Source organism: Suricata suricatta, chromosome 4 (assembly GCF_006229205.1).
Source record: "Suricata suricatta isolate VVHF042 chromosome 4, meerkat_22Aug2017_6uvM2_HiC, whole genome shotgun sequence".
Classification (NCBI taxonomy): domain Eukaryota; kingdom Metazoa; phylum Chordata; class Mammalia; order Carnivora; family Herpestidae; genus Suricata; species Suricata suricatta.
This window is the reverse complement of record NC_043703.1, coordinates 77,573,893-77,591,092: the sequence shown is the minus strand read 5'-3', so window position 1 is coordinate 77,591,092 and position 17,200 is coordinate 77,573,893. Positions and strand designations below refer to the sequence as shown.

At 36.3% G+C, this 17,200-nt stretch overlaps 1 protein-coding gene across 10 annotated transcripts in view; it reads left to right on the top strand.

The window, feature by feature from the left end:
* The window catches only part of ZMYM2 (zinc finger MYM-type containing 2), a 105,712-nt gene that overhangs the window by 65,546 nt on the left and 22,966 nt on the right, over window positions 1–17,200 (top strand). For 3 of the 10 annotated variants that reach the window (XM_029936996.1, XM_029936999.1, XM_029937000.1), the window contains 3 exons: window positions 2,457–2,629; window positions 10,480–10,645; window positions 11,227–11,261. In XM_029936996.1, coding sequence (XP_029792856.1) covers window positions 2,457–2,629; window positions 10,480–10,645; window positions 11,227–11,261 — 374 coding nt within the window. The other 7 variants (XM_029936998.1, XM_029936997.1, XM_029937002.1 and 4 more) reach the window with 6 other exon arrangements.

Genomic DNA, 17,200 nt, shown 5'->3' with positions numbered 1-17,200 from the left:
AGCAGTATCATATGTCAAATCCAAACATAGAAATGTGATCTGAAAGTTTATTTTCCAGGTGGGATAGAATTATTTTCCATTGGGTTCATTTCCCGTTCCAGTTTACTGCCTAGCCTACAAAGATTTTCAGTCTACCAGAAAGAAGATCGTATGTGGCATTACTACAATGGAAACTTTTAGTTTTCAATTTGGAATGCCAGGCAGTCGCTGGCTCTTATTGTATGTTCATGATTCTTTTTCCTCTCATTTCTGTCTTTGCTGCTCTGGTGTCAGGCAGCTGATTAGAGAAATGAACTCCTGTTCTCAGTTTTAATTTTCCAGAGATAGGAGCCAGGATTGTAACTATGGATTTGGGGCTCTTGTTATTACTACTTTCTCCCCAAATGTCACATTCTTGCTCTACACTGGCTTTCACTTTCTATTCTTTCTTTGGTCCTAGGCACTGAACTCTTCCAGCTTTTCTTTTTTATTTATTTTTTTTAATTTTTTTTTTTAAGATTTTATTTTTAAGCCATCTCCACACCCAATGTGGGGCTTGAACTCGCAACCCTGAGATCAAGAGTTACATGTTCTACCCGCTGAGCCAGCTGGGCACCCCTTTTCCAGCTTTTCTATCTGCTATCCTCATCTCTGTTTCCTAGTTAGGTTCCCCCCACTGCCCCGGATCCAGGTTTTATATGGTTTTCTACTTTAGGGGGAAGAAGAAGGTTGGAAAGTCCTAAGTGCCAGCAGTAGTGAATGACCAAAAGCCCTAATGATTATCTGTCCATTCAGTTAGTGCCTTCATCTAGTATATTATACATTTCACATAATAAGTTTATGTATAAAAGAGGGTATTACTTATAAAACAAGGCACTCCTGCTTTTATAGGTTTAATTGAGTACCTTTTACCTGGAATGAGAAAGGTAACCATGTTTACTATTAAGATCACAGCTGTGATGAAAAGTAACATAATGTTTTATTGAAAAGATTGATTCTTTATTTAACTTATTATACCTAAATTTGTATGCGTTGAGAATCTTTAGTGATTCATAAGTCTGAACATATTGGTATTGATGGCTAACATACTCACACATGGTATTGTATCATTTAGATTATGTGAATTTTACTAAAATGAATAGAGAATAGGAGCATATAGAGAATTGACATTAAAGAGAATTTTCAATTAGAGGCACTCCTGTCTTTAGGCAATTAAAGTGTAAAAAGGATGTGTGTCTTTTTCCTCTTTAGTAATATATTTCGTGCTTTCTCTGACTACACCTAGTTCTCTGCTGGAACTTGGCAGAAATAACAGAATATGTAATAACTGGTACCACCATCAAAGACTATTTAGAAAGATAAAGCGTTAATAAAGGTGAAATGTTGAAAAGATTTTTAAGTATAGTTCAAGATAATAGAGAAGAAGTCATAGGACAGCACATAAATAATTGCCAAGTAAGGTAATAGAAAACAGTTACAGTTTGAGTTCACACATCAGGAGGATTATTTAAAACTGGGTTAGAGGGCAGAGTTTGTGGAGGAGGTATGATTGGAACTCCTTATTAAAGGATGGGTAGGGTTTCAGTAGATACGAGAGCAAGGTCATTCTTATGTGGCACAGCATGAGTAAAAGTATGGAAACTTATTTAGTTCTTTTTTTTTTAAGTTTAGTTGAGAGAGAGAGAGAGAGAGAGAGAGAGCGAGCATGAGCGAGCATGAGCAGGGGAAGGGCATGGAGAGAGAGGGAAAAACCCAAGTAAGCTCTGCATGGCCAGCACAGAGCCTGACACAGGGATTGATCCCATGAACTGTGAGATCATGACCTGAGCTGAAATTAGGAGTCAGACACTTACCTGAGCCATCCAGGCGCCCTAAAACTTTATTTAATTCTTACAGAGATATTATAGGGATTAAGGTTGATATGTAAAAACACTTACAATACTGCATTCATATAATAGACAAAAGAAATATTTTATTGAAAGAATAACAATGTTTTCTCTAAACAAGTCTATAAACCAGCTTTACTTCCCTGAAGGTCCATGTAGGGTGATAGAGAAAGGTAAGGCTAGAATTTTTGGGTAAAATGACTACTTAGCTGAGTATACTTTTATGTTTACTCAGTACTTTTCAACAGTCTACATTGTTTCATTTCTCTAATGCCTATTAGTGGTGTGTTTACTGTATGATACTTATATTTAAATAGAGCAAACAAAATAGTTATGAGATACTGTTACATTTGAAAGTCTTGGAACATTAATTATTTGAATTCACATGAGATCTAATAAAATATTCCATATTCTGTTCCAGTATTTATAGATTGTTGTTAATCATAGTAGATTTCAGTTTTGATTAGGAGAAAAAGAAGGCTTTATATGTGAACTTAGACTCTTTTGTAAAACTAATGATCTATTTGACCTAGAAGCACTTTGTTGATGTGTTGCTTTTTTGTCTTAATATTAAAACTTTGTATTTTTCAGGCTGCAAACTATTATATAAACAAGATTTTGCACGACGTTTAGGATTGAGATGTGTTACTTGCAACTATTGCTCTCAACTGTGTAAGAAGGGAGCAACGAAAGAACTTGATGGTGTTGTGAGAGATTTCTGTAGTGAAGACTGCTGTAAGAAATTTCAGGATTGGTACTACAAGGCAAGTAACTGAAAATTTTTATTACAGCAGCTGCTTTAACCAGTCTTTGATAAAACATTACAGTTATTATCAGTGCTCTTATGGTAGCTTATTTATTTAAAAAATGTACACATATTAACCTCTGCCCAGATTATGGAATTCTTTAAATTTTTGTCATTTCTTTTTTTCTTTATACTTGAAGTAGCATTTTTACTTGCTTTATAACTTAGGTATTATCCAAAAGTGGATATATCTTTGTTTTCAGGTAAAACTATATTGTTTTGACAAAATGGATTATTTCTTTAAAATTTTTTGGGTCTTTATTTCACCAAATAGAAACTTTTTTTTAAGAAACCTTTTTTTTTAAATGTTTCTTTATTTTTGAGAGAGAACAGGGGAGAGGTGGGAGTGGGGGGAGGACAGAGGATCTGAAGCAGGCTCTGTGCTGTCAGCATAGAGCCTGATCTGTGGCTTGAACTCACGAACTGTGAGATCATGACCTCAGCTGATGTCAGATGCTTAACCAACTGAGCCACCCAGGCATCCCCACAAATACAAGTATTTTTGATGAACACAATCAGTGTTGAACATTGGCAGGTAGTTGCTTTAGGCACTCACGATGTATTTTGAAAGACTTTGTTCTTTTTTACTTTTTAAATTGTGGATCGTTGGATGATTTCAAATTGAATAGACATTATATGAATAGAGACCAAAAATACTGAATTTGAAACTATGAATAAGAGTGTGTATGTCTTATTAAAACCTACTTCTAGAAAAGTGAAGATAAATCATGTGTTGTCCACTGTATTGTTTTCTATATAATAAAATGAGTGTAAACTTAAGCTTTATTTACTCACATATTACCCAAGAGTTTGATAAACAAACTTTTATCAGTTTATCAGTTCATATGTCCATAACATGGAAAAACATCTCAATGTTAAAACTTCATTATGGTTGTGCTTCTAAAGCATATGAAGACAGACATCATCATAACTTCAAAACTGAAATATTGCTAAAGGAAGTAAAGAATAAAATGGCTGAAATATGTAGAATATTATTTAATTCACTTAATGGAAATGATTATCTTTTTTTTTCAATTTTTTTTATGTTCTTATTTATTTTCGAGAGACAGAGAGAGACGGTGGGAATAGGGGAGGATCAGAGAGAGAGGGAGATACAGAATGTGAAGCAGGCTCCAGGCTCTGAGCTGTCAGCACAGAGCCCGATGCGGGGCTCGAACCCATGAACCATCATGACCTGAGCCGAAGCCGGATGCTTAACCAGCCGAGCCACCCAGGCGCCCCTGGAAGTGATTATCTTTAAAAAAGTTGAGAGGTTGTGGAGGCTCAGAGTTTTGGTGCACTTCATTATTTTACTGTTGCTTCTGAGTAATTTTAAGTCTTACAGTTAAGATTCAGATTTTAGAAACACACAGGACAGGGGCACCTGGGTGGCTCAGTTGGTTGAGCATCCAGCTTTGGCCCAGGTAATGATCTCTGAGTTTGTGAGTTCGAGCCCCATGTAGGGCTCTGTGCTAACAGCTCAGAGTGTGGAGCCTGCTTTGGATTTTGTGTCTCCCTCTCTCTCTGCCCCTTCCCTGCTTGTGTTCTCACTGTCTCTTATTCTTAAAAACAAACATTTTTTAAAAATTCAAAAAGAAAAACACACAGGACAAACATACTAACACTCTCTAACATGCATTTCTTTTATTTTAAACCAGGCTTTTTTTCTGTTATACATGGTGGCAGTTTTGAGAACAGTCACACAAAATGTTACGTTATTGACCCAGCAATAGCACTGCTAGGGATTTACCCAAGAGATACAGAAATGCTGATATATAGGAGCACATGTACCCCAATGTTCATAGCAGCAATGTCTGCAATAGCCAAAATATGGAAAGAGCCTAAATGTCTATCACCTGATGAGTGGATCAAGAAGATGTGGTATATATTCACAATGGAGTACTATATGGCAATGAGAAAGAATGACATATGGCCATTTGTAGCAAAGTGGATGGACCTTGAGGGTGTCATGCTAAGCGAAATAAGCCAGGCAGAGAAGGACTGAAACCATCTGTTTGCACTCTTAGGTCTAACAGGAAAACAGGAGAAACCTAATGGAGGACCAGGGGGAGGAGGGGAAGAGGGAAAGAGAGTTGGGGAGAGAGAGGGATGCAAAACTTGAGAGACTATTGAATGCTGAAAATGAACTGAGGGTTGAAGGTGAAGGGAGAGAGGGGAAAAGAGGTGGTGGTGATGGAGGAGGGCACTTGCGGGGAAGAGCACTGTGTGTTGTATGATAATCAGTTTGACAATAAAATATTAAAAAAAACCCCTCACCTTTAATTTAGCACACATGAACACTCTCCACTCTTTAGGTCTTATTTTGGGAAATTTGTTTTGGATAACCTCAAAACAGTAAAGTGGTCACAGATGGGAGAATTCCATTTTATTCTTCCTGTTACTTTTTTGATTACTTATTTTATAGTTTGAGAGACAAAGTTGTTACCGTATGATAATAATTCCTCTGTTATTCCATTGTACAGATTTCTGCCTAATTGCGAATCCAAGCCTTTTATTTAAAAATTGTTTTTGGAGGATTTTGTTTTTTGTTCAAAGGACACTGAAAGTATTTCTCTGTTTGGCTTCTTTCTTTGAATGAATTCTTCTTGTTTTCTTTTTTATATTAAAATAGAGAAATCTTTTGGTGGGCTTACCCCACTCCCTTTGGCAAAGCAAAGAAGTGTCTTTGGCAAAAGACCACATTATTCTAGATGTTCCCATTTGTTCCATTTTGTTATTTATTTTAAAGGATAATTGTATCTAATGTTTTTATTTATGCCCTGTTTAATGGGGAAATTTTGGTGATGCAGTGCACTTTAGAACATAAAAGAACATGTTAGTTAAATAACCAGTTGTAATTATCTATTTGTTTAATGTCTGTATTCTATACCTTAAACACATTTTTATTGTTATTTCTTATTTTTAACCCAACAAATGTGTATATAATATGCCCTATCATGTTATTACATACTATACTAATCTGAGGAAGAAAGGTAAGAGCATTTTTGTCACATGGTAGGGATTTTTAAAGCAAGTAATGATGATTTTCCTTACGCTCAGTAGGGATACCAGCTTTGAGATGAAGGAAAGTTGCCTCATTCATCAAAGCCTTCTCTGTGCTGGCAGCAGCACCGTGATCAGAAGATAAGTGTGTTCTGCGTGCTTTTGGCTTAAGTCACAGTGCATTTTCTTACTCCTCTCTTGAGTCTCTTCTGTTCATTGCTACCATCCTGTCATCCGCTTAAAAATGTAGTAAGTTGAGTCCCCATCAAATTATTATTTTGACCTTCTTTCCTTTTCCACTTTTTAAATTTAAGAACTCAGAAGTTTTAGGTTTTAGTTCTTTAAAAAATCAGACCCTTAACAATCAATCCAGATTTTATTAGAAAAATTATTTTTTAAAAAGTGTCTCATCAAGGAAACTTTCAAAACAACAGCGAGCCAGTCCAGTCATGAACTTCATCTTTAATCATGAGCATTTGCTACCTAACCAGAGGAGCACGTACATCATATTTTCTACCTTCTCTTATCTTTGTGCTTCAATTTGAGGGACTATCTAGAGTATAAGAAACTTTATGTTTTTATTTATTTAAATTTAATTTAATTATTTATAATTATGCTTTAAATTTTTTGGCTTATGTTTGTTTTACTGGACAAGACATTTTGCATGATCTGTGTTTTTGGCATTACAATGGTTTACATTTGGATTTAAATAGAGATTTATTAAGTACTCTCTCTTCTAAATTGAAATACATGCAAGCAAAAGATGTTGAGAATAAATTTAACATTTTTTTCTTCTCCCAGATAATTCTTTAGAAGGAAATAGATTTTACTTTTCCTTAAAATAAATGTTTACAGGTGGGAAGATAGTTCTTTTGATCTCTATAAGTTTAAAATTTGGGGAGAGAAAGGAGTTAGTATTATAATGGAGTGTGATATATTTAATGAAGTTAATTCAAAAGATCTATTGTTTCTCCAGAATACTTCACAGTACTTAGTAGAACTAATAATCTTAATTTAAATGTTATTACTTCAAATACAGTTTTTTAACATAGGTTTTGACTTGTTTGTCCAGGTTAGTAGTAAATGGTAGGAGTATTAAAATCTTTAATGTAAATACCCTCTAATAGTATAAAAGTGTGACTTATGGGCCTTGATCAAATTAATACTTAGGTTTTAGTAAATCTTAGTCATAAAAGGAGCTCAGTAAAACATAGTGGGCTTTGGGGCACCTGGGTGGCTCAGTTGGTAAAGTGTCTGGCTTTGGCTCAGGTCATGATCTCACGGTTTGTGGGTTTGAGCCCTGCGTTGGGCTCTGTGCTGACAGCTAGCTCAGAGCCTGGAGCCTGCTTCGGATTCTGTGTCTCCCCCTCTCTCTCTGCCCCTCCCCTGCTTGTGCTGTTTCTCTCTGTCTCTCAAAAATAAATAAAAAACAGGAAAAAAAAATAGTGGGCTTTAAAAATTTTGTCTTCTTTTGTTAAAAAAATTGCTAGAAGTACTGATTTTAAAAGATTATTATTTGTTTTTGAAATAGTTTAAAAAGGGAATATCTAATATTCTTATTTTAGATATGTTTTTTGGATAGATGAAGAATTCTTATCACTTGAATGTTGCCTGCAATCACCTACTCTTTTATCACTGCTTTTTTTTTTTTAAGTAAATAATTAGTGTTATTAGATACTGGGAAGTCATATAAAATTATTTTTTATATGACTGTTTCTTTCATATTCATTGATTATCCCCCTGCCCTGTAAAATTAGGTCTGATTGGTGAAATGGGAAACAAGTAGATGGGAAAGTTACAAGGATGTATATATTTTGCCCCAAAATGAGAATTTGAAGCTGCCAGATAATAGGGGACTGTATCAGTATAGGTTGAATGAATAAGTCTTTGTCATTTATTGAAGGAGAAATTCCTGTCTTAGCTGAGATTTTGGATTAAGATTTTTGCATGAAGAATTTAGCACCTGCCTATTATCTAGGTGGTTTGAACTAGTGACTGTTACCTACTCCCCTACCCCTCATAACAGAAAATCCCTGAGTTTTCACAGTGACAGGGAAGCCACTAAGTAGATGATGAAGTGGTATTTTTTAAGCCAGCAACCCAAGTTATAGTTCAGGTCTTTTGTGTAGAAATGTTCAGCTTTTCTAAGAGTTGTTTTCTGTGTTTGGGAGGAAGTGGTTTTGGTCAGGAATGATGGTCATTTTTAACAATGTTTCCCAATTAGTCATTGTATTTTAAGCTCAATGAGTGGCTATAAAAGAAAAAAACAAATGGAAAAGCAGTTCACAACTTTTAAAACTTTGATTATGGCATTAAACTTGGTTTTAGGATTGAGTACTGCTATTATCCTTCCATTCTGCAAATGTGTATACATATTTTGTTTCCATTTGCAAATTGGCATTGATTTTGTTCCTTTTCATATACAGAGAAATCAAATTAACTTGTTTTGAATCTTCTGGAAGAAAGCATCAAGTACAAAATCCAAATGTCTAGAATAGTAAAATAATAAAGTGATTTCATTGTTTAGTTTCTTTGAGTATAATGTGCTGGTCTTTATGTCCTTGACCTTCTAAATTACTGTATAAATGGAAGTGTTTTCAGAGTTAGCATAGTGGGCGCCTGAGTGGCTTAGTCCGACTTCGGCTCAGATCATGATCTCAAAATTTGTGGATTCGAGCCCCATGTTGGGCTCTGTGCTGACAGCTCAGAGCCTGGAGCCTGCTTCGGATTCTGTGTCTCCCTCTCTCTCTCTGCCCCTCCCCCGCTCATGCTCTGTCTCTCTCTGCCTCAAAAGTAAATAAACATTAAAAAAAAAAGTTAGCATAGTGTATCTAGTGATTTGAACAAGCTTTACACAGATCGATATGGGTTTTAGATATTACATTGAGGACCTTCTTGCAACATTTAATTTCTATTAGGATTTGTATTCTGTGGTTACTCATACTAACTCATTTTGTCTTTCCATTGTCTTTATAACTTGATATACTAAGTAAAGCCCAGTTTTTGATTTGGATTGTCTGCCTTGAATCCTGTCTCTGCATTTTTAATGTTTGGCCTTACACAAGTCAGTAAATCGGTTTGGAGTTTCGTTTCCAGCATTGTGGTGAGGATTATAGGGAGTAGATATAACATGCTGGGCTTTTATTTTTCAGGTTCTCAAATGAGGTAGTCGGGCTACAACTTCACTTTTGCTATGTTCTTAAACTGTTTAGACTCAATTATTAAATATTAAGCTTTTGATTTCTTCCTTTGTGCTTTCTCTTTGAGTGTAAAGTGTGAAAAAGGAACCAAACACTAAAACTTTTAATACTTCAAAGGTTATTTTAAAGAAGAGTCTTTGGATGGTGACCAGGGACCTTTTTCATTATTGAGTGAAATATGACCTGGTTGATAATAAGTGCTAATTATACTGAAGTTACCACATAGTATTACCAGAAATATAAATTTGAGCTCACAGTTTTTGGACAAGAGATGTGATATTGGCATCACTTAATAGTCATAATTTATACTACAAATCTTCATTCATTTAACATTTATTCAGCAGGAGAAATACCTGACCTGGAGAAAAAAAAGAGCCTGTGTTCTAACCTTGGGGTATGTTTGTTATATAAGAACTGTTTATCAACAAAATCATTTGTAATACTTCTGACTAGGAGTTTTGATATAGTATTTATTCATAGAACTCCTGTTGAGACATAAAATGAGAGATTTCAAAACCCACAGTATAGAACTATTATTTATAGTTTATATATAGATTAATGAGGAAAAACAACATGATTATTATGAACTTACTATATATTGTTTTATCAAAACTTCTAAGTTGTTAAACCAAACGGGAATTTTAAAAATATGATAATTTATTTCTACTTTAACTGGATCAAATAATTATGAAAAGAACTGTATTTGAAATTAATCATATCTTTTGGTCCACTCACTGATCAAATTGTTAAGACTTAGTGAAAATGGGCAAAATTTAGGGAGATGGGATCATTACAAAATAAAAATCTGTCTCTCTATTATGGATTCACCATCATAAGGTTTAACTTTTTATGTATGAATTTTATTTTTTTAATTTTAAAATTTTCTTTTAATACTTTTTGCATATGAAGTTGTTAGACTAGTTGGGGCTGAATTGTGTTCTTAGAGGTAGGTCAGATTTGTTGTCTTTAAGTATAATATTTTTTCAATTTATATTTTGAGCATTTTAAAACATGAGCTTGAAATTCTTGTTAATAGTTAAATCATTGTATTTACTAAAGCTCTTTAAATTTATGAAACTGTTGAATATACTTCAACTTAACATCCATGATTTTCTCATAAGAGCTTGCTTCAGAATTTTTCTGGTCTTAACACAGCTTCCTTGAATTGGTTTCTCATGAGCTAGCAGTTGAACACAAGAAATCTGTTTAGTAATGAGAGATTTTCAGTGTAATAGGATTGTAGGAAACTTCTACCTGTGTGTCATTAGGGTCCTCAAAATTATTTTAAAATATTAAAATACACTGTACCAATTTGGTCTACCAACGTTCACTTTTTTGGGTTATCCTATCTTTGTAATGCTGGTCTTTAACTTCTGGTAAGTATAGAAAGAGATTTTGACAATTAGTTAAATTGCTACCTTTTTTTTTTTTTTTTACTTTATTGTGGGTTTTATTGTACATTTATGATTCACATTATTTTTTATCAGAAATTATTTTATCACATTTGGCAGAATTACTGATAAACTTTTAGAAATCTTTTAAAATATATCTCACTTTTAAAATCTTCTAATTTGAAATGTCCAATGCCTTCCTTTTTTTTATCAAGGCTGCACGGTGTGACTGTTGTAAATCTCAAGGAACACTTAAAGAGAGAGTGCAGTGGCGTGGGGAAATGAAGCATTTCTGTGACCAACACTGCTTACTACGTTTCTACTGTCAGCAAAACGAGCCCAACATGACAACTCAGAAAGGACCTGAAAACCTACATTATGGTATGTAATAAATTAGGTAGTCACTTGAAAACCCTGTACAGCAGTTTCTTAGATATGAATTCAAAGTAATGATAATGAATAGTTGTCTTTGGACATAGTTTAATAGCAGATTCCATAGTTGGTCTGGGTAGAAGTACCCCATATGATATTTCTATGGATGTATTGCTTTTTACTTTATCCTCTTTTAAAAATTTAGTGCTCGTTAAGAACAGTGCAATTTTTTAATGAAAACCATTTTTGGCACATTGTATATGCTGAGAGTAGGTTGGGAGAAGCAATAAAAACACTTTACAAGTTGTGACTTATTGACAACATATTAAACATAAGAGCATAGTATTGACTCCAAAGCAACAAATACTTGCTGAGAGTACAAAATGGGAAAAGGGTTAATTCCACTTATTTAGCTTTGTATTTTAGCTCTCAATTTTGATATTCTCAAATTTGATATTTATTTTAAAATAGCTTAAAATATTTTCTTCATTACCGAATTTTAAACATCAGTAATATTTAATGAGAAATACAGATTTAGAGCATTGTGAAGAAAGTGTTATTTGTCTTATTTTAAATTTGTTTGTTTTTAGATCAGGGTTGTCAGACGTCCCGAACCAAAATGACAGTAAGTATTGCTTAAGTAAAGTACTAAGTGTTGATTTTTTAATGTGGGTATAAATAAATAGTCCAATTTAACCTGATCATAAGAATGAAAAAATTTTACTTTCCTATGTTGGGACAGTTGGAATACTCAGCTGAATTACCCAATATTGAAGCAGACACTTTCATATATGCTGAGGGATATAAAGGTGAATTAATTAAGCCTCTATCCACATTGGGGTAGATAGACGTATAAATGATATTTAAGTTGAAGTGCCCGTAATCTTTTAAGGCAGCGGCAATAGTATGTTTGAAATGATGGACTGAATGACCGAGTTTGTTCCTGGTGGTCGTGAACCAGCTTCTCAGCAGTTGAGCAGAAGGTTGCCAGGTAGAAAGAGATGAAAAGTAGGAGGAATGTGCTAAGGGCACGTATAACTATTTGTTAGGGCCAAACTTATGGGAGACCTGTGGTGAACTCAGGGGTAATGAGGGTAAAAAAAAGGGCTGGGCCAGAATATTAATGGTTTTGAGCATATATTTCTCAAATAGGTATATGAAGGTATATGTTGGGGCTAGAACTCCTGATTTTTTAAATATGAGAAATAACTTTCATTAATATGTCCTGTGGTTTTTTTTCTTTAGTCTTTTGGTATAATATATTAACTTCTGGTTTCATGTTAGCATTTTAAGACTTTTGTAGTTTGAAAATGGCCATTTATGAGTAATGAATAAAGAGAAGCAGCAATGTTTGCTGTACTTTGAAGCACAACGAGCCTGTATGCCTAGTAACAATAATCACCAGTGCTGGAATGCAGGTATTTCTGGTGTCCTTACCCATCGGAAACTCTATAGGAGTCATTTATTAGCTTTATATTAAGCCTCTGGGCTAGTTTTTATCCTGGTAAGAAAAAAATAAATCAGTGCTTCCTAGCTCTGGTTACACATTGGAATCACTTGTGGAGTTTTCAGAAATTTCCAAAGCCTAGGCCCCAACTCAGAAATTCTGTTTTTGGAAAGTTCTTCAGGTGATTTTAATATGTAACCATAATTTAGGATTACTGACATAGATGAAAATTTGGTGTTTTTACATTATTCCATTCCCTTTTCCTTTTGATGTTAATAGTTAGGCTCCTAGAAAAGTAAGAGTGCTTTCTCCTTTGCTTTTTTCCCCTACATGTCATCCCTTCTGCCTTGTGAAAAAATACATTTAAAATCAGATAATTTACAAACACTTTGAAGTATTCAGCCAGATAATACCAGGCACTCTTGTCTGAGGAGTGTAAGGATGGCCACTCCCTGTCTTGTTACCTTGGCGTATCCCTAGGGCAATGTACAGCCGTGTTTCAAAGGGCTGTAAGGCACCCCTTCTCCCAGCACAGTGTTCACTACTTTGTCCTCTCAGAGCACTTGAGCCACAGTGTTCTGACAGAAAGGATGGTCTAGGAAGAGTAAGTCAGTTACCTTTTGTCTTATAAAAGCCCTCTCCCATCCTTTCCTTGTAAGCTTGTGGAATCTTGGTTCCTCACCTGTAAACTTCACAGGGCGAGAGCTCAGCTGTATGATTTTGGACAGGTCCCTCCACACAAGTTCTCTGAGTTTCCTTATTTGTAAAATGGGAGTGCAGATAGTACCTACTTCAGGGTCATCACGTAGTCAGTATGAAACACATGCCAGATGCTGTGTTCCAGACCTCATAAAGGCAGTATGTTTAGGAGTTAAGAACATAGGCTTTGTTAGATGAATTTACTTGAATCCTGACTTCAGAATTTTTAACTCTGTCATCTTTACCACGTTAATTTCTGAGCCTTGGTTTTCTCATCTGTAAACTCATTTCATGATTTATGTAAATTTGGTGCTTTACATAATGCCCTAATCCATTTAAGCTGCTGTAACACAGTACCATAGATGAGACGGCTCATAAACCACGGAAGCCATCACAGCACAGTTCTTCCTATTAGGCTGTGTAGTCCAAAGTCAGATTGCTAGCAGATAGCAATGAGGGCTTGTTTCTAGGTTCATAAACAGCTATCTTTTCACTGTGTCTTCGTATGGTGGAAAGGGGTGAGGAATCTCTAGGAGTTTTTTTTTTTTTTTAAGCTTATTTATTTTGAAAGGGAGAGTGAGAATATCCCAAGCAGGTGCCACATTCTCAGTGCAGAGCCCAATGCAGGACTTAATACCAGGAACCATGGGATCATGACCTGTACCAAAATCAAGAGTCAGGTGCTTTTTAAAAGAAAAAATTTTTTTATATGCTTTATTTACTGTTGACACAGAGAGAGACAGAGCATGAGAAGGGGAGGGACAGAGAGAGAGAGAGAGGGAGAATCCAAAGCAGGCTTCACAGAGCCCGACGCGAGGCTCGAATCCTTGAATGTGAGATCATGACCTGAGCCAAAGTTGGAAGCTTAACTGACTGAGCCACCCAGGCGCCCCAGGATTTCTTTTACCAGGGCATTAATCCATTCATGCGGGGCTCTGCTTTCATGACAGAATCCACCTAATGGCCACACCTTCACATACCAGCACATTGGGTATTTGATTTCAACATATGAATTTTAGGAAGATACAAACATTATAGCACATAGTCCTTAGGAAGAAGCAACTACTCAACAATTGGTAGCTTTTGTCATTATAATTTTCATTGTTTTGGGTCCTCCTTCAGTATTATAAATAGGTGTAGGTCTTGTTTGTTGACTGGCAGGTAAGAAGTGTTATCAAGTGTAGTTCTTTCCCAGGTGACATAGTTTTTTTTTAACAGGTTTCTTTTTTTTTGTTTTTATTTATGTTGAGAGCATGAGACAGGAAGGGGCAGAGAGAGAGAGAGAGAGAGAGAGAGAGAGCGAGCGAGAGAGAGAGAATTTCAAGCAGGCTCCATAGAGTAAGCATTGAGCCCAATGTGGGGCTTGAACTCACAAAACTGAAATCATGACCCTAGCCAAAATCAAGGTCAGACCCTTAGCTGCTGAGCCCCCCAGGTGCCCCCAGGTGACAGTTTACTTGACATGATCTAATGTTTCTAGAATGACAAGTAAAACATTGAGTAGTATAGGATACATAAGATTTTGGACACATTGTTTTTATGTGAGGATTCTAGGGTATTTTCCAGTTTGGACCAGACTTACCCAGTCTTATTATTTAGTAGATGTACAATAACTGTTTGTTAAATTACTCTTCACATTTTACAATTGAGGAAATTGAGCCATGAGATTGAGTTGCCTGCCTGATGTTACCCGGCAGGGGTGTTAGGACTACATTCCAGAGGTTCTTGTTCAGAGCTCTTTTTCTTAGTTGATTAATTATGTGGTTTGAAATCCTGATGGATCCAGAAGAAGTTCACACTAGTATCAGCTCTGTGGCCAAATGTATTATTTGTAATTAGTGAGATGTCGACCATAAACAGTTAAAAAGAAAATGTTTATTTATCATTGAGGGACAGAAAGAGACAACATGATAATGGGAGGGGCAGAGTGAAGGGGAGACACAGAATCCTAAGCAGGCTCAGAGCCTGACATGGGGCTCGAACTTGCAAACCACGAGATCATGACCTGAGCTGAAGTCAGACGCTCTACTGAATGAGCTACCCGGGCACCCCTGAAAACAGTTTTTAATAATTTATATCTTTCCACACCTTTAAATATGCACAGATAAATTTATTAAACAGTAATGGCATTTTAAGTGCAATTGGTCCTCATTCATATTTGCAAATTTGCCTGTTCTCTAAAATGTAATCCAGGGCGCCTGGGTGGCTCAGTCCGTTGAGCATCTGGCTTTGGTTCAGGTCATGATCTCATGGTTCATGGGTTCGAGCCCTGCGTCTCAGCAGCCTAACTCACAGCCTGGAGCCTGCTTCGGATTCTGTGTCTCCTTCTCTCTGACCTTCCTCTGCTCGTGCTCTCTCGCTCTCAAAAATAAATAAAACATAAAACATTTTTAAAAAATATATTTGTAATCCATAAATCAATACCCATGACGCTTTCAAAGACGTGCAGCTGCCTGAAGTGCATCTTGCTACTGAGGTGGAACAAGGCAAGGCTTTCCCATCTTGTCAGCTCTTCCTGTAAACAGGTGTCGTTTTCATAGTCTCATTACTACCACCTATTTCATATTATGTCCTTTTTATTGGTAATTTTGCTTTATAACAGATCCCCTAAATATAGTACTAAAGTGCTAGCTAGTGTTCTAAGCACAGGAAGGCTGTTCTTTGCCTTAACAGAGGAAGTAATGTGTGTTAGGTGAGCTTCATTCAGTTGACAGTGAGTTTAATGTTCGTGAATCAACAATATGGTATACCTAGAAAAGGAGTAAGAAATTCACCAATCTGTAGATGAGAAAACTCCTAAGTGCTAAAATAAAACCTATAGTGCATGGTGAAGCTATGGAAAAGAAGGAATGGTGACTATTTATGGATTCATGGACTTAGGACTAATTTAAAAAACAAACAATGAAATAGTATTGTGACACTTTGAGCTCATGACATGTTTCCTAGGATCAGGAACGTGTTAAACCTCCTTGCCTACTGCTGGCTGGCTCACCCATTTTAAGGAAAAATGGTATGAAGGATGTCAAACTTGCAGGCAAGGTGGGTTCTGCATATCAGGACCAGGCTGCTATGAAAGAACACCAGCTAAGCGGTAATACAGGAAAAAGGGATATCCAGACAAGCAGGTTTTCAGCACTGATGAGACTGGCTTGCTTTCACAAGGTCAGTGGCAAGTGAACCCATAGAATACAAGTGGTTTCCAAAGCCTCTGACTTGAAGTCACTTAGAGAGACCATACAACCTTGATATAGTGTGCCAGCGCCAGGAGTAACTTTACGTGTAAATCCTTCATGGTGCATACAGCCCCATATCCATGACCATTTACAGGGAAAAGACTGAACTGTATGCCAGCCCATCAGAGGTGGGACAAAATGCATGGATGGTTATCTAAAATATTCTGGGATCAGTTTTCCCAACTGCTTCATCCTAGAGGTTGAACGTGGTTTCCAGAATGAAAACCTTGCCTTTGAGGTTTTGTTACTGGATAGTATCCATTGCCTTCCAGAACTCAAAAAGGCATCTATCTCAGTGAGTTCCTTTTATGTCCCCAAACTCTGAGTGTCTCATTCAACCCCTCGATCAGGGCTTAAAAGCTTTCAAGACCTACGTCACGAGAAAGCTTTCGAGGCTCTCCCCACCAACAAGGAAGCCACCCTGATAGATTACTGGAAGTCAGTCACCATACGCAATGTGATTATTTTGCCACAGCTTAGGACAGCATCAAGGAGGCTACTGTGAATAATTGTTGGGGAAATAAATGTTTGACCAGACTGCGTTGAAAAATTTCAGTCTTTGAAGTGTTACAGAAAATAAAAAGTGTTAAAAACGTAATGTGTATTGCACCAAGTAAGTGAAGAAGGTTTTGGGGACATGCAGGAAGAAGATGTGGAGGAAGTTTTGGTAGAGAAGGCAGTAAAGCCCACCGATGAAGACCTGGAGAAGACCATAAAGGCATCAGATTCAGTGACGAAAGTAAGCCAAAGACTCCTAAGAATTGGCCAAAATACTGGAATGGAATTCTGCCTTGGGAAAAATTGTCAGTGACATACATGGAAGAACGTGACTCTGCTTGAACAAAGTCTCAGATTTAAGCACCACTGTGTTTGGCCCTTACATCAAGATGCTTAAAAGATTTGAGGTGAAAAGTTAAGCAGACATGGCTGACTTAATTTTTTGAAGCCAGTTTGGGAGGGAAAGTTGCTGATATTATCAACAAGTTGCAAGAGCCAAACTCTTGAGGTAGAACTGCCAGATGTCACCATGTCACCCTCATCGACTTCTTCCTCTTCTGCAGAATAATTGTCATCAACCTTTCCCTTGGTTTTTATGGGCACGCCAAAGGTTGAGAGGTTTAACCACACAGTGCACTGCCCCATTGTACATCCTCCAGGTCCACTAAGAGTAAGACGTTAATGTTT